Raw genomic sequence first — 18607 nt, forward strand, 5'->3', positions numbered from 1 at the left:
GGCTAACCTTTTACCATCGAAGTTCAGATGGTCTCTATGATCTTGCTGCTAATTATTTACACGATCGTCACTCAGGCCAACCCCAGTTTTATACACAGCAGGAAAATCATCTGGAAGTTCAGCGTGGTTAAAGCGAGCGGACATGCGGGGTACAGGCAGATCCTGAGCCGTTTACATGTTACGACGATGCACGCATCTGCACCTGGCATGTGCGAATGCCTAGAAAGAGGCCTTACTGTCTGGGGGCTCAGGGATGCCTATTTTGTCTTTCGGCCCCCGAGGTGAAGCGGATGCTTCCTGTCACTTACCAACAGGACTGCAGTGGCACGGAGAGCAGGCTTCCTTGTTCCCAAGGCGGAAGAAATTCTCCCGGCACCTCTCACAGCTGGCGCCATCGGTGTTATCCTGGCAGTTGGTACAGTGGCCACCGTGGCCGGTGGAACGGTATAGTTCAGGGTCGAAGTAGCACTCCTGTGATCGGCCATTGCAGTCACAGGCTGTCAGCCGAAACACAGGGGTTAAGTCGGATCCATGTTCCTTTACGAATAGCGTTTTACAAGACTCAAAACCAAACCATAATTTCTCACGTCCCTGGGACGAATGACCACTGGATACATTGTTCATTAAAAAAAAAAAAAAATCAGTATGTCGATAAAGGGTTTACAGAGCCAGGTTATCGGCTTACTAAGAAACGTTCATCCTTCTCAAAAATAGCGCCATCATCAAATATAAGGGATTTCTCTACTTAGAAAGGACTCTCCAGGTAATTGATCATATATAATAAAAGCCAAGTCAAACAACGATTTTCCTGAATTTTATTCCTTCATCCTAATACCAACCCTAAGAGCAAAGTGCCAATTTATATGCCAGCCTCAATTTACCTGAACTTTTCAGGCCTCAGATGGTTCAAATACATTAAGATACTAACTTTCAAAGTGCCAGATTACTTGCATATCCAGAGGAGAGTAATCTGAGACACTCATGAGTTAAGATCAGTGCCTCTGTGGATGGAAATCGAGATCCACTAGGTACATCCATCCACTGGGGGAGCCACGATGCCAGCCGGGTCATCCGTTAAGCAAATAACGATATTCCCTACAGGGCACGACCATATTTTAAGAACAAGTGTCTATAGTTCCAAAATTCTTTATTACATTCATAGTAAGATGATTTTCTCAGAATTATTGATTCTGCTCATAGGATAGGAAGTATCTTGAGCACTAAATAAAAAAGTTTTATTTGACTTGTGATAGATGAGGAAGTTGTTTTAAAATAATATTTGAATATAAATATATATTCCTTTTTTCTTCCTTCATTTACAATCAGTTCTTTTATAGTACTATACTTGAAAACATTTTAGAAACTCGAATCACTGGCACCAAAAATTAGAGTTGTGTTAAGGAGCTTTTATAGCTCCCTCTGGCTCCTTCATTAGCTCTTTCTCTTCCATCAGGCCTCCCTAGGTTATCCCACAGTCAACCCGGCCAGGCCCATCTCAACAGTCTGGTGCTTGGAGACTATGGGCTAGAACAGTTCCCGTGTCCACACTGTTCTAACCCGCAGTTAAAGCACATGCTTTGGCTCCTTCGTCATCAGCTGGTAAGAGAAGGCAGCTGTAATTATCTCTTCAGCAGCTCCAGCATCAAGACAATATTGTAGTATTGTCACAACCTCCAGAAGTGCTGAAGGGACCAAGGAGGAAAGCAAATTGACTGAGCTCCTCATCGAAGTCCTGTAGCTACAGCATTCAGTTCATGTGCTAGTGGTAAGCTGGCAAATATACGTTGTACTCGGTTTTCTCATGATGTTTCTGGATAGTCTCTAAATAGGACCATGGCACGAAACAGAATACTTTCCAAACACATGTATACTTTTATTTAGATGTCACATCTTAGGAGTATTGCATTCTTTCCTTCGCCAGCCTTTGTCATGTAGCTTCCGACACTGAATACTACAGTTCAGTAAAAGAAACCCAAGCAAGTGCTTAAGAATCCTGGGAGAGGCTATAAAATTTATCTGCAAATCTGGGATTTGTTGAGGGAAAGACAAAATGAATAAGAAAATCTGCTCTAGGCAGCTTACGGAAACAGTCATAAGTTGAGGTATCGATTCTTTCTCAAAGTTTCCACCAATAATTCCTGCAAGTTCAGAATGTCATCTTTCTTATTCTTTTAGTTACCAAGAGACTATGATTACGAAATAGTTATAAAGACATAAAAAATTATAGCTGCTTTAAAAAATTCTTATTTTTAAGTCCTTGGCAAGTCATAGGACCACATGCTTTCATAGTTCCTTCCTCCTGAGATTCTTTTATCTGTTCAGAATAAACCAGGACATTGTGAAAAGATAAACAATGTGTTATCTCTTTCAATTTACCCTTTCCTAAGAAAACTAATATCTACTCTTCCTTCCACAGCCACCTACTACTGCATGGTGGGAGTAGGAAGTTCTCCCCATTATGAGGTAAAGGAAAAATAATTTTGATAAATAATCTTTTGAATGGCAGTCTTAGCCTAGAACTCATCGTACCTGACACATGTGAATCAATGACCTTGGCTGCTTGAGTAAATGACCTTTGGTAGGAAGAGGGTTATTTTAAAGGGCAACAAAGACTAGAAAAAACCCTATCTTAGAGCAGGCTACCCTGGCCCAGTATTTGGATCTAAGCAAAGTGCCGACCTTGAAGCTGCTGCCCCCATTCTGGAATGAGTGATCATGAAGGAAACACAAGCAGCACAGTCCATATTTACAGCCCACTGCCCTCGTCTACGGCTTTCCTAACTGTGCATGCAGGTGACCGTTCTACGGTCCCAAACTGTGGAAGAAACACTGCCTTCCAGCGTTTTCCTGTCAAGGAGGAATAAGTGGAAGGCGCTCATTCCTTCTTCCACCTCTGGATGTCCTAAGACAGTTTAACGGACTGACGCCGGGGCACTCACGCAGGCACTCGCGGGCGCTCTCGGCAGTTGCCCTCCTCCACGGCCGGTCATTGAAGAAAGGAAGACACTTTTCACAGTCTACTCCATAGGTATTATGCTTGCAGTTACACACCAGCTTGCCAAATTCGTTCTTCACACACTCGCTTGCATGTCCATTACATTTACACCTGGGAAGAGAAGAGACGCTCGAAAATACGAAACAGCTACCAAGTCCCAGGAATGGATGCAGACGCGTGATGTACACAGAGAACTAAAAACAACCACAGAACGTTCCTGAGTTTACCATTCAAAACTGTAAACTGAGGAACCGAGCCAGATTAAGTAATAGCTGTCTGAGTGCGTGGTATGAGGAAAAAATAAATCAGGAAAAAAAAAAAAAAGTAGTTCTATTTAACAGGGGATGGGGCATTAACCAGACAAGAGAAGAAAGTTTCTAACATCTGAGGACATCTGTACGATCACTTCCTGAAGCCACACGTGTCAAGAGGCAGCCAAGGGCACTGGTTAAAAAGAGCAGGGACTCTGAAGCCAGGTTGCCTGGGTTTGAGACCCTGTCCTGTGACTTACTGATGTAATTTAACTTCTATGCTTTACCTGTAAAACAGGGATGATGACAACGTCACAGAGTTCTTGGGAGGATCAAGAAGTTGCTTTACTTAATGCCTAGGACTGCACGGGCACATGACAAGTCAGTAATTATGTCAGCAATGATCGGCCACAGTGATTTCAAAGTCTTCTGATCCAAAGGTAGCAAGAGACACTGGATCCTTCACCACCACATGGATCTCTGGTACCCTGACACTCCTCAGGCTGTTTGCACACCTTCGATGCAGGTACAGCAGGAACTAAGGGCTCACGGAAGTCTGGGTGAGCACTACCGTGCACTCCAGGGCACTGACAAGCCCCTCACTGCTTCCTCAAAGATAGCGTTCAGTTCCATAGCTTCGGCTACCACTCAGTAAGACACCCAAACACTTCTGAAACATCTATAGTAGTGGTCCTCAACCTCTATGACACCAGGGACCAGTGTTCCTATGAGAATCTAATGCCTGATGATCTGAAGCGGTGCTGCTGGCGCTGGCGAGCGGCTGCAGATACAGATGAAGCTTGGCTGGCTCGCCCTCCGCTCACCTCCTGCTGTGCCATCCAGTTCCTAACAGGCCATGGGCCAGTACTGGTCTGCGGCCCAGGGGTTGGGGACCTCTGATCTCCAGGGTAACCAGGATGAGTCACAAATTTATATCTCCAGCTCTCAGGCTTTTCCCAAGCTCCTTGACTGCTGCACAAATTTAGATGTCCTCCGTGACCTAAAATTTTACATGTCTCCAACTAAACTCATCATCTCCCCAAATCATCTCATCTTTCCCACTTACTTCAATGGTACCACCATTCTCCTGATCATTAAACCTGAAAATCCTCTTTGACTAAATCCCAATGGTCCAACCTTCATAATCAGACACATCTAAATGTTCCTTTCCACTCTGCTGTCACCGCCCTCATGCCAGGTATGTGTCACCTAACACCTACACCATACAACACCATTAACAGGATTCTAAATTCTCTAGAGCACACTCTATTTTCACCTCGCTCACAACTAGCCCTTCTAACCCACTGTTTTGATATCATAGCCCTACTCCAAAAATGTTCATGATTTCTCATTGGTTACCGTTTCTGTCAACTTTCCCATACCAGGCACACTGTATACAAAAATAATGTTTCTGCTCGTCAGATCTCATAGTCTCATACAAGGTGGGGGAAGTCCAAGATTCTTTCTGCTGTCTAAGGTCACTGGCTACTAAACTTCTCTCTGGTTTACAACATACAAATTCATGTAAGAGGTTTTCCTTGGATCACGTAGGTTTACATCACATCACAAGCCCACCCTCCTGCACCTGACCCAGACATCCTCTCCACTCATCGAAATTCTGCCCCTTCTCCAAGGCTCAGATTAGAGCCTATCTGCTTCTCTAGCCTGACAGTTCTGTGGTGTTCTCTGACAAATGGCATCTTTTTATGTAAAACATGACACTGTACTAGTATTTAATTTTTCACATATTCACACACTGCCTGCCTTATTCATTTGTAGGATCCTAAGAGGTCAGGTTCTTCTCAGCAGGTGAACGTCAGCCTTACACTGCACTCAGTAGTTTCATCATGCCTACTATATAGCTTTGCACTTAAATGCTTAGCAAGAATTCACTAATTGTTAAGAAAACCTAATTACTTTGTTTCTAGGACAATGAGGTCTAACAACATTATTAATATAGTTGTAAACAAGTTGCTACATTCGTTTCTAAACCAGAGCTCCAATCGCTTTTAAAATTTTTAACAGTTTACTTACCTACCACCCACAGCGAAATCGGAGATTGCATAATAATAGGACTTCAGAACTTTGGGGTCATTAAACACTTCGTCCCCAAAAGTGTTCAGGCGATTGAGAGTTACTCTGATGTCAGTGGCAGTTACCCATTCCTGTCAGAAAACAAAAACGAAACAGAAAAGTCAGGTAATGGGACTGAAGTGGAGAGACATAAATGAGACAAAATTTTCTCAACAGTTAATGCGTCATTTAACGCATGTCCTTCCAGTATTAAATCTATTACAGTACCCAATGGCCCCTTTAATTTCCTAATGTTTTTCTCTTTCCTGACTCTTCCCTTCTTTGATCTAAATTGTTACTTTACCACTCGGAGTCCCCCAAAGCAGGAATAATGCTAGTTTCTTCACAAGGCTACTGAGAGTCTTAAATGAAATATACTTTTAAACGCCTAACATACATTAGGTATTCAGTACACATGTCCCTTCTCTCCACCCTGTATCCACGCCCCAAATCCAGTCAGAGACACCAGCACAGAGCTCAGGTAACACCACACCTGTGCTAAATATCACTACCTCCTCCTGTTTTGTGCCATCTCTCTCTCCTTCCAAAACCCAGTCCACTACTGACAGACTTGGGAGAGACACGCAAGTGTAAGTAATAAATCGTTACACTGGCCTGAACCAAGCCGTGTCGGTCCTTGTCTTGAGCCTTCCCACAATTTCGCTTCTCTGTGAGGCCTTCCCTGGCCGCCCCATTTAATCGCTACCCTCCCCCCAACTCCCAATTTCCCTTCCCTATTTTATTTATATCGTCCGTTTTTGCCACCATCACTACGGGATTGTAAGCCCGACGAAGGCGGGCATCTTGTTCACTGCAGTTTACCTAGTGCTTAGCTTTGAGCAGGCGCTCAAATAACATTCACTGAGCAAATGACCGGATTCGAAGAAACCACTACGAGTCGCCTTGGTAGGTGCACCATCACGGCAGAGGATAGGAATGAAGGCTGTATGGGTTTTCCCTAGGCTTTAGGAAACCTAAGCACTTATAACAAATGCCCTTTCACTGAGCTAATCTTAGGCAGCTGTTTACATCTGTGGTAGACTGTTATGATGATGATGACAACGAATGCTGTCTGCCAGCGTCCACACCCTGTGAATTCCCTTCCCACGCGGATCCTGGGCTGGGTGAGGGGACGTGAGCAAACGTGACACGAGCAGAGGATGGATAAGCATTTGTGCGCTGGTGCTTACCCTATCGGAATACTTCCGCCGTCGTGTGAAGAAGCCTAACCTAGCCTCCTGGAGGGTGTAAGACCACAGGGAGAGAGACAGACCCAGCTCCCAGCTCACCTGCCCGTGAGTGAGCCCAGGGCTACCCAGAACCATGAGAAATAACAACATCATGGTTGTCTAAAACTTTTAAGTTTGGAGTGGCAAATTACATATAACCGCCTGAAGGTACCATTTCCACTGTAAGCCCTCTCCTGGGACCGCATCTCAGAATCACCTACAGAGACGTAACGAGCAAGGGCAGAGCTGCAGGTGTCTGTGTTTTCGGAAGACACCACGTGATACGGGGAGACATTCCCCTGACGAGGAACCTCTGCGGACACCATGCCGGACACCTGGCACAAAGCACAGCACAGGGAGCCCAGAGAAGCGAATCTCCATGAAGCCTCCATGTGTAATTAGAAGGGAGAAAAGATGATGACCTCACCACGTCCAAACCTGGAAGTCCAAGAACAACTCCCACGCATGGCCGTGATGTTAGGGACCTTTTAGTTGTCTGCAACGTAAGTAGCTAAACATAGCTTTGTGTTTAATGCTTAATATATCTTATACAGCCTTCGCCTTTATCACGGGTCTTCTGAATCAAAGCTTCTCAAGGGCTGAATCTAAGCCAATTTTTTTTTTCCATAATGGGCGCCTTAAAAAGAGCAGACTCTCGAGCAAGACTGTCTATGTTTTGAATGCCAGTTCTGCCCCTGAAAGCAGTGACTTAGGGCAAGTTATTTTATCCTTTCTGGGCCTCTGATTCCCCATGTGTAAATGGGGAATAATAAGAGCTGAGTTAATGTATCTAATAGATCTAAAGGGCTTAGCACAATGTTTGTCACATTGTGGCACATTCTAGTAAAGTGCTACAATAAACGCTAATCGTTATTCTAAACCAATACGTGCTTACTGACGGCCATATGCAACAAAACCGGGAAGAGTCTCCTCTCCCTGTCTGGCACGCCACAGAGGCAGAGGGAGCAATGAGGAGAGAGGCCAACTGCTTCTGTCCTCATTTTCAGATCAGCTAAAAGTCAAATCCGTGAACCCCCTTGGCAACTGGGTATCAGAGCCAGAGCTCTTACATCCAGAGACACATGATTAACATTTCTGCGTAATAACACCAGCTAACCAAATCTACTGCATGTGCCCAGAGCATTTTTACCACATTTAGTCTCACGAGTTCCTGTGGAATAAACAGTGGCAAACATCAGAATTCCTATAGCTGGGGGAACTGCTTCCAGACAGGCTGACGAGGCATACAGTTAGCGAAGGTGCCAGAAAACCCACAGCCGCTTCACGTAACTGCTTTTTCCTACTGACGATACTGCTGCCTCTCCAGGACAGTAAAACGCAGTAATTTGTGTGGGGAGAAACAAAGTGAGCAAGTGTTTTCTGGCTGGTCAACTTAAAGGGTATTTGTAGATCGCTTCTCTCCTAGGCATTCAGCCTCTCGCTTTTTCATCTCTCGACGTCAGCCATTCTTCCTGCTGTTCGTTGGGAACACCTCTTACTGCCAATGCAAGAACCACTTTCTGAAAGGCTTTTGCAAACACATTTCTTGCTTGCTGTAACCTCAGAGTTTAACAAGATCAAGATTTATAAATTCCCAGCGACCTACAGAGATACAGTGAAAGGGAAGAACTAGCCTCACAGAGGAATATATTCTCCTCTATTGCCACTGTCCAAAACCTTACACCAAATTAGAGAAAGAGTCTCAAACATCATCAATTGCAGAGAGAAAGAACGAGAAGACACGAAAGCATAAAAGACCCTCCGAAAGGGATGGGATTCCCTACTGAGAAGCCATAATAGCGTTTCATAAAATGTACGTAGCCTTTGCAAACGCACATCCAGCATTTCTTGTCTCAATTAATACAGGCTGCCCCCATTTACATGTTAGCGTTGGCCACAGGGCAGAATCATCCCTAATTCTGTGTTAATGGGCCAAGCATGGCATGAGACTCATCAGTCTCTGCATCATCAAACAGACACAACGTAAGAAAAATTCAGAGAAATCTAAGCAATACAGAAAAATTCCCTATTATGGTGTGTAAGAAATATGCACACGGAATTCACGAGAAAAAGGAAATCTTTAATTCCTTCTATTGTTAAATAGGAAGACGTTTCTATCACAATGCTTAAGCGCTATACCAGGTGTACCTAAATTTCTATCCTGTCACAAACACCAGTGCTTTTAGGTGATGAGGGGTTTTCATACTGATTGGCAATGGTGCCAGATAAACCCAACCAAAATCCCCATCATAATGAAGGAAGGTGGCATTCTTAACTATCTTACTTTGATTGTTCCATCTTGGTAATAAAATATTTTTTATTTTGTCCAATCAAAGAAGAGGTAAGAAAGGATACAAGATTAGTTCAAATCCTCTCTTCCAAAAGACAGAAGCAAAATGTTTCCATCTCAAGTACACACACTGAAGTTAAAACTGTCCGACTTTTAAAAGAATCTGTACAGTTTACATATCCCAGGATACATCTGCAAGTGCCTGAGAACCTAAGAACAAACATCGACTGGGCAACAGGAGCAAACTGCTTTCCTTCCCCCACTCAGAGGACGCAGGGGAGCAGAATAAAGTACACTGTCCGTCTTGCTGGAGCAGATTCTACTCCCTCGAGCCCTCACGGCAGAAGCGGGACTGCGGCCCCCATCGCACCACTTCCCGCATCCTGGATGAAGAAAACCCCGCTGGCTCCAAGCCAGCCTCTGGCGGGCGGCCTACCTGCAGCACAGGGCTGTTGTCGAAGTTGTAGGCGCTGGGTCTTCCTTCTAGGGTCGAAAAGGCCACGTTGCCCCCGGTGAGAGGGGAAATGTCACTGAATTCATCTGTGCACAAGGCCTGCTGCTCGTCCTCTCCTGTCCTGATGAAGCCGCGGTTTGCCTTCAAGTAGGTGTTCTCGCAGGAGCCACTGTAGTACTGGTAAGGGGCCCAGCGCCCATCTTCCCGCGTGCGCTTGTAAATGGCGAAGCTCTCTGGCCGGCTGGTGTGGAACTTGAGGCGCACGTATGTGATGTCGAAGGCTTTTCCTGGGGGAGAAACATATCGAAGTTTGCAAGTCGTGTGTACGAAGCAAAGAAATCCTCTCTATCCCCAGTTTGCTTTGGAACTTGGTAAAGAAAGAAGATACAGACCACCCTGTGCACACCAGACTAAGAAAGTTCCAGAACACACAACACGCTGGCCACATCCAACAGGCTCTCCTAAACCTGGAAACAGTGCACATTTCCCCATAGAAATGACAAGTTATATGCAGTTCACAGTCAGCTCATAAAAGCCTGTTTAAGATGCAAATCGCTGAAATTTTGCTTGCCATGAAAAAGTGTCATATATTAGTATTGGACTTATGATATTAAACGAAAATAAAATCAAATTAAAAAGCGCATTTATTCCTAATGCTGGGGCTTCAGCAAATTAATTAAAAGATAACAAAGAATGTTTGTTGACTTTCTAAATGGGTCTTCTGGGCACTTCCGAATTTTAAAAAGCTCACCCTTTATTAACTGTAATATTACTTCTTGATGCAGGAAGAATATTACTGGCACTAATATGCAACTTATCTACCGGGTTAAGAAAGATAAATTTGAGAAAGGACAGTGATTGAGATATGGGGCAGAGACCAGAGCAGGAAAAAAATTCCGAACAAAGCGGCCGAACGAAGACACAGAACAAAAAAAAGGAGAAAGGCCGTTTAGAGACACTGTGTTTGAACATCTTCAAAAGAGAATATGTGAGAGGCGAACTCTGGTCGGGGAAGGGCAGCCAAAGACAGGAGGCAGGGGACTGCGGTCCCTCTGGAAGAAGAGTCCATGGGTCAGGCAGCTCCCTGCAGCTGCCAGAGCACCGTCTGGAAGTGGGCAGCTTGGCTGCCGGCCAGTGTGGCTTCAGGTGGGTAAGAGATAACGTGCACCTGTTTTTCATCACTGCTCGTTCATAAATTGAGTCTTTCTATCTCTGACCATATCTTTGCTACCTCTATGCTGCAGTGAAGATCACCATTTGGTCAACAAGTATTGGCTCAGTCCTCTGCAATATATAGACTTTGGGGGACAGGATATATTTGACATTAAGTGTCCTTGCATCAAGGAGCTTACATGCTTTTCTCCCCAAGTGAATTGACACCACAGGAAGAACCATCCTAACCCTCTCCACCAAAGCCCGCAGAAGAGGAAATCCTGCACTCTTGGAAGCGTTAGGGAGAGACTTACTTCTGCCATTCCCTCACTTCCTCGTACCCCTCAACCCGGCGGGGGGAGGAGTGAGCTCACGTGACGCCTGGGCTCGATCTCCTCAGCTCTCTCTCTAGCTGCCTGAGTCCTTCGCCTCTCCTGCACTCAGTGCAAGACAGCACCTCTGCCTCTGTGCAGGAGGCGTGCTGTCGTCCTGCTGTCGTCCTGCTGTGGATCTGGGACTACGAGCGTGAGGGGCGGGGGTTCAACTGCAGCGAGGATGTGGTGGGGGAGGAGAGAGGAAGAGCAGAAAGCCCATGGAAGCTAGGTGTCCAGGCTCTGTCCTTCCCTCCAGTCTTATCCACCATAAGACTGATATGATGAGCCATATTTGACTCTATTCCGTCAAAGAGTCCAGATCTTAAAAGAGAAGCTTGATTAACTGTCTCCTATATACACGAAACACACACACGTACAGTCTGGAACACAAAGCGTGCGGCATGCCGAGACCGAGCTCAGGTCCTGGCTCCTTCGATTACTAGCTGTGTAATTTCTGCTCCCTCATTTTCCCCTCTGTAAAAATGAGGATGATAATCCCAAGCCACCTACTTCAAAGAGTTGTTAGAAGGTCAGACGAAGACCTTGCATATATTTGATTAAGTGTAAAACTCTAGACAAATGTAAAGTATTACAATAGGGTTTAGAAGAGAATTCCTGAACCAGGATCTTGGATATACTCACGCATGAGGGCCTACCTGAACCAGGAACTACCTGGTACAGTTACCGAAGGGCATTATACAAGCCTGGATCCTCTACCCAGCGTGCACTGCAACATTTCGCCTAGTCAAAGGTCATGGAAATACAGTTTACAAGCCTCCTGTTAAAAGAATGCAAATTTAAACCTGTATCTCTTTACTATGTCAAAAATGTCAAGATATCACATTTGAATGAGGGTGAGATTATAATACAGTATCTATGGCATTCCAGAGATTATCTAAGACATTCCAGAATGCTAAAACAATTTAGTTTTACTGAGTAGGTGGCTTGGGATGCTCAAAGGCTTACTCACTATCTCCAGATTATAGATTACCCTTGCTTTTCTACTCTCTCTAAATTTTTGACATCTCATTGTTCTTTAGCAATCCAACCTGCAGGAGATAGGATCAAAGGAGAGAAGGTAAAATGGATCAGGGTAACCTGTGTTTGAGGCCAACATCTGCACCACAAAACCACACTCTGAAAGAAACGAGGGTATGTGGTCACTCTCACTGCTGGCCGTGACTTTGCTAGCATTAAACTTTGAAGCAGCCTCTTTCGCTGGCGCTAGCCTTCCCTCACCAAGCCTCCTTTTCGGAGCTGTCCTTCTCATCCTAACCTAAAGCCACAGTTGGAGGAGGAAATCTGCAGAGTCGAGGAGCACTTGCTCCACATCACAAGACAGCCACGCGCAGTGCCCTCAGAGCCGCTGGCAGTCCAGCAGTGGCTACAGAAGACTGCCATTCCATGTGACAGGGGACATGCATGCTGCTTTGGGAGTATGGAGAAAAGTCATCTAATCCAGATTTGTGAGGTCAAGAAACGTTTTCTAGGGGAAGTGACACCTAAATCCAAGACCTGAGAAATGCAGAGGAACTAGCTAAGCAAACAGGGCAGATGACACAGCATGTATGAAAGCCCAGAGGACAGACGTGAACACTGGGGGAAGAAGAGGCTAGAGATGAGCTGACAGGAAGCAGAGCGCCCAGGCCTGAAGCCGCGACAAAAAGCCGTTGATTTAAGGAGGTGGCAAGCCATTGAAGAATTCAGATCAGGAGATACGCGAGCTGATTTGATTTTTAGAAAGATCACTCTGACCACTGTGTGGAGATTAGGTTAGACGGGGCAGGACCAAAGGTGGAGGAAACAGTTAGGATGTGGAAGAAATCCTGGAGAGATGACAGTGGCTAAACTAAGAAGGAGGGCCAGCTGGAATGGAGAGAAATGAGTGGACCTGAGGTGTAGGGAGCAGACAGTTAAGAGTAACTTGGTAACTGATGGAGGGTGATGGGGAACAGGAGCCAGTCCTGAAAAGCCTACTTTTACCCTGCTGACTTTCTATTTCATTGTCCAATCTTCTTTTACTTATTCCATACGATAGAAGGATTAAAAATAATACTTAGTTTCCTAGTTTAAAAAAAAAAAAAAACAACCAAATGGTGACTAGTCCCACCCACTGAAACAGAGAACAGAGGAGGTGAGGCGGGACTGGAGGCGGGGGGGGGAGGGCAGCACAGGGAGATGACCGCGATTTTGGACACGCCAGTTCTGACGCATCTGCGGGTCACCTAGACAAGGGGAAACACCGAGTAGGGAGCTGGATGTGAGTGCTCTGAAGGCCCACGAGAGACGCCTGCGTTAGATGGATAGAGAGTAAGACAATGACGAAAATGTGTCCGTTGGCCTCAGGCCACAAAGGACGTTGGCGAGAGCTGCCCCACGGGCCGGGATGACGATGGGCGGAAACTGAGCATGAATATGGCCGAGAGGAGGTGGGAAAGCAGACGCGAGTCCAGTCCACCTGTTACGACATCTGGCTAAAGGGAAGGAGAAAGAGAAGATGAGAGTGGAGAGAATATAGGGCCAAGAGAAGACTCTTCTCCTTTGAGTGTTTTAGAGGGGAGATAAGCGTTTGCACGACACGCTGCTGTGCTCCAGTCGGCAGAGAGGGAACACCAGGCTGGGAAACAGGAATGCGAGTCGGTGCTGGTGAAAGCACCGGGCCCACACGGGAGGACACAGGCATCCTCGCTGTCGACCTGGCTGCAAACGCCAACGGCTTTGTAGATTTTAAGGTTGAAAGAGTTCCAGCTGATGACTGTGTTATTTCTGTGCAGTGAAAATCCATGGTACCTGCTAAGGGTTTGGGGGGCAAGGCCACTGGGGAGTGTTGGGTGGGGACTCCTTGAAGTATAGAAACTTCATCAGAGCCACCGTAGAGACGAGCAGAGAAAGCGGACCAGCGAAGCAGAAGGCCTGCTGGGCAGACAGGGCTGCTGGGAAGCGGGTGGAGGTCCTGGCCTCGTGTGGACATCTTCGTGCGGGTGTGACTTTCCCACAGCAGCACTCAGCACCCCCTTTACGGGAAGGTCAATAAGATAAGGGGACTGGTGTTACGTCAAGGAATTTGGAATCTAACCTGAAGAAATAAGGAGGCAAACAGAGAAAATGGAGCGCAAGAGTCAAGGCTTGAGTTACCTCTGCTGCCTGGAACCACCTTCAACCACAGATAATCAAGAACTGAGAAACCAAGGACCTGGTTTTCATTCCATTCAACGGCTCACGCTCACGCTCTCTCTCCCTCTCCCTCCCTCTCGGCATACCGCCCTCCCTTCTGTCTGTTCTACCTTCTGTATGTTCCTCCTATTCATTTCACAGCTGGCAAAGAACAAAGATCGAATTAAATGACAGGTGAACAGAAAACGGGACGAGGTCTCCCGACGTCCAGTCCAATGACAGCTACTATACTGTCTTCACACTGAGGGACACTGCAAAAGTAGACAGAATGAATGACTTTAAGGAAGAGAGGCCAAGAGAACAATTGAGAAAATCAGTTAAGTACACATTTGGAAAGTATTCCAGCAACTATACAACTAGAACATCCTCCATCCCTCAACTCACATTCATGCCCGTGAAGACTAACCATATCCTGAGAGAGACACACACCCTCAGGGAAGTATTTAGCTTCCGAAGGTTCTACTGCCCCTCCCGCTCCCCCTGCCACATTTCGTCCATAAACAAAAAGATTCAAGTGCAGATGTTGAGAAGGAAGCACACAAAATCAACTAATACTTCCTGCTTTGAATCCTACAGTCCACGCTGGCCGAGGGAATGAGAGAAGGGGCCGGGGGGGCGGGGGTGGGGGGCACCTGAACAAGGAGAATCCAGCCTTTGTTCACACGGGGCCAAGCCAAGGAATTCCGCTTAAGCCTCCTACGCGGTGAAGTATTTCTAATCGCTCTGAGTAAGGAAGAAACCCTTCCTGTCTTAGAATTGGATTCAAGTACTGACTGCTGGGGAACATAAATGCTTCTCTGTTTTGCGCAGCTCAGAAGAATTCCATGAGCTTCTTGTAAAACAGCCTTCTTTACAATGAGGTAATGAACGACAATGGCCACACAGAATTTTGTCAAAACTTCAAAATGCCCTTCCGTGGCCTGAATTAAGATGAAGAAAACGAGCTCATTCTTAAGAATCAAATTAGGAGTCATCGATTCGCTCTTGTTCTTATGTGTTAACTCCTTAGAATCAGAAAATGTCGGTTGTCCTGCAGTCAGACTTGATCTTAGGAACGTAAAGCTGTAATACGATTGTAGCACATCAAGTCCAGTAGAGATGATAGATGTTTAGGCTACTAAACGGGATCCTCCAAACAGTTAACGCAAACAGTAGTCACGGAAAGCAACTATTTGAAAACGTTTTCAATTTTGTTAGTGTAACTGCTGGCTGAAATAAGAGTTCCCAGGACAAAGTGTACAGCTGCGTACCAGCTGTTACTGGTCCACTGGGGCAGACAGATTGAACAAATACGGCCTCGCCAAGCAAGATGACCCAGGGCCAAGTTAATGCTGAATGTGGGATCCTCAAGGAGACACAGCCGGGTGACCAGGAAGTAGGAAGAGGAATGGCTGAGCACGAGCAGAGTGTGTGGAGATGGTCTGGGTACATGGAGTCATTCCGACTGCTGAAAAAAATGCCTGTGAAAAGGCTAGTTGCTACTGCCTAAAACTCATCTTCAAAACAGACTGGTTTTGAAAACTTATTACCCTGGTCCTTTCCCTTAAATTTCAGTTCTCCTTTATCATGGCCTCTCTCTTGTCAATCAGCTAAATGCCTACAGTGCAAGGGGACAATTCCATAGGAAGTACATCTAAATCAGCACAGCTTATGAGTAAGAAAAAGTAACCTTTCTAGCGTTGTCTAAAATAATCGATTTTTATACAAATAAATTCAATTAAAAATAGCCAATTTTTAACTGAATTTACTATAATGAATGCAATGGAATTTACAGTTTGAGAAGGCGCTCCTTTCCAATGAATAAAACAAAGGGCTTCGATGGTTCAAATTTCCCGAGTGTATGCAATAAGCTCTTCCCATCACACATACGTCACTCTCATGACAGAAAGACACGCCAAGAGGAGTAGTGCTAGAATATGGAGAGTTTTGATTCCAAGCTGTCACCCAAAATATAACAGAGCAAGAAGATTAAAAGAGAAGAAGTAAAGATAACCATTTTGAATCTTTTTTTAAAGCCAATAAAATTCAACAACACAGGCTATTTATAAAAATAATGGTATGGCTCTAACGATGTAGCTAAGAGGAAAACAAATGTTTTGAAATACATCTGCGTGATCGGGGGAAGATAAACTCATAATCTCTTAGGGAAACTAGCTGTTTCTAGGAAGCACCGAAATTAAGCTAAATAAGACAGTTCTTACTCTCTCCCTATTATCCCCAAAACTACCACTTGGTACTATTGCTGAATAAGGCCATGGCACTAACCTCGTGCAGCAATCCTCCAAAAATAAAATCTTTCTGCTTGCACTGCCCAACTGCAATATCCCCAAATGCCACATACTCTTCAATAAACTGAAGGGTCCAAACTGATTTGGCTTAACACACTAATTAAATATGAGACCGTCAGAGAGCCTTAGTGCAAACAGAGAGAATCAGAACTCCTAACCAAACACACTTGGAGGGTAATTTCAAATAGGTGCGAATTACTGTTAGAGGCTAGATAGTTTCCATTATCGAAACATACAATAAATTGATCCTAATTTGTCTATCTTTGTCATTTTATTTGAAATCTTTGCCAGAAGAGACAAGATTCCCAAGTGAAATTCTAAGCCAAGAACGGGGCATACGCCATATTAACCCGAACTTCTTGCTTACAAGACTCAATACCAGCCCTAATTCAGGCTAGTAGGTCACCAGCAGGCCTGAAATCCCTGAGCTGAGCTAAAGGAATGAAGCCAGCATTTACTCCCACTCATCCAAGCTCTAAACAAGAATTCTAACTACAGGGAACGGACTGACTTGTGGGATTTAATGGAGTCGCATAAAGAAAGCAAAGAAGTTAATTATAATGCTAAGGAAATAAAGAAATAGAGGCAATGACATGTAAGCTGCATAAGTAAAACCCACATTTTAAAAATGTATAATTGTTAAGCCATGAAAAGGAAAAAGACCATAATTTTATGGGAAGCCATTTCTTCTGTGATCCCACACACTATTGAGAACTGGCTATACACTGACTTTCACCCGTAACTGAAGAATAAAGAATATGAAGTAGTGAGAAAATCTGACTAGAAAATAAATAGATTCTAATATAGTCATAATGATGCAATAATAGAATAAGATCAACTCTAATACCCCCCACATATACAAAGTCACAGCTGACCAATAGTGTGCTTTTATTTATTAAACAACTATTCGCTAAGTAAATTCAAGTGAAAGTCCACCACGATAAGCTATTCAGAATACTCTACTTTTCATTTTGCTAGAATGCCTTTTACTCATCAGTTTAATTCCTAGTAGACTTGGTCCCTTATTTCCCTAGATCATATATATATATATTTGTCTTCCAAAAAAGGAAAAACTACAAATACCGGAAAATATCTTAAATACTAACACATCTTTCCCAGTTTTCACAATTGCTCTATTCCTTACCACAGCCACCCATTAGGTCAAGGTTAACAGCCATAACTGGTCTTGTTAATTCCAAGTCTAACTTTTTCCACTCATTCAACAAGTATTTATTGAGCACCCACTATGTCATCGTTTTAGGCACTGGGGCTACAGCAGAGGATCAGACAGACAAGCCCAACTCTGCAGGGCTCAGGGTACAATCAGGAGAGGTGAGTAAGGGATAAAAAGCAAAAATAAAAACCAAAATTTTGTGTGTCAGATGATAAATGACGTGGCGAAGAACAAAGTGAGGATAGAAAACATGGGGGAGGACTACCATTTAATACAGTGTCATCAGCACGACCTCACCGATGTGGATGATGTGGCATTTGAGGAGAACACTGAAGAAGGGAAACACATCTGGGGGAAGAGCATTCCAGAAGGACACATGCAAGCACCCTAAGGCAGGAGCACACTGGCAAGCTCCAGGGACATGGAGCGGCCAGTGAGGCTGAGTAAGAGGGAATGAGGAGGGATGTATAGGAGATGGGGGTCAGAGAAGTGGAAGGGAGGAGGCGCTGCCCATCACACGCACCTCGTAGGCCATTATAGGACTGGCTTCTACTCTGAATGAGACGAAAACCCACCGGAGGATTTTGTACAGGGATTAACATGATCTGACTAGTATTTGAAAAGGATCACTCTGGCTGCCTTATTGACAAAAAGGTTATAGAGGGGACTACAAAGACAAGAAGGCCAGTCGGGGTTTGTTTGGTTTTGTTCTGTTTTGTTTGCAACCATCCAGGCGCGAGGTAATGGTAGCTTGGTCCAGGGTGGAAGCATGAGCAGTAATCAGATTCCGGCCATATTTTCAGGGTAGAGCAGACCAGTTTTACTGATGGATTAGATGCGAGGTGTAAGCTGTGCCATAAGCACTGAGAAAGAAGAAAGTGCCGTTTACAAAGATGGCAAAGAACATGGGAGGAACGGGAGTGGGCATGGAGTGAAAGGAAATTCAGAGTTCCATTCTGGATATTTTAAGTTTGAGATGCTCATAAAACATCTGAGTGGAGATGTCAAGTAGGCAGTTAAGATATACAAGTGTAGATTTCAGGGAGCAGTCCACGCAGGAGAGAGCAATCTGGACGTCGTCGGCATTCAAACAGACCTGGAAGCTGTGGAACCAGATGGAAACGCCCAGGGAACGAACGCAGACAGACGACGG

The 18607-nt window shown here is 44.9% G+C and overlaps 1 protein-coding gene across 1 annotated transcript in view; it reads right to left on the reverse strand.

The window, feature by feature from the left end:
• LAMC1 (laminin subunit gamma 1) overlaps positions 1–18607 on the reverse strand; it is a 116156-nt gene that overhangs the window by 34728 nt on the left and 62821 nt on the right. The window contains exons 2-5 of the mRNA XM_011361201.2: positions 9275–9579; positions 5281–5411; positions 2940–3106; positions 309–497 (exon numbers count right to left, since the gene is read on the reverse strand). Of these exons, the coding sequence (XP_011359503.1) occupies positions 309–497; positions 2940–3106; positions 5281–5411; positions 9275–9579 (792 nt within the window). The remainder of the gene's footprint in view (positions 1–308; positions 498–2939; positions 3107–5280; positions 5412–9274; positions 9580–18607) is intronic.

The sequence above is a fragment of the Pteropus vampyrus genome, unplaced genomic scaffold (genome assembly GCF_000151845.1).
Source record: "Pteropus vampyrus isolate Shadow unplaced genomic scaffold, Pvam_2.0 Scaffold65, whole genome shotgun sequence".
NCBI classification, from domain to species: domain Eukaryota; kingdom Metazoa; phylum Chordata; class Mammalia; order Chiroptera; family Pteropodidae; genus Pteropus; species Pteropus vampyrus.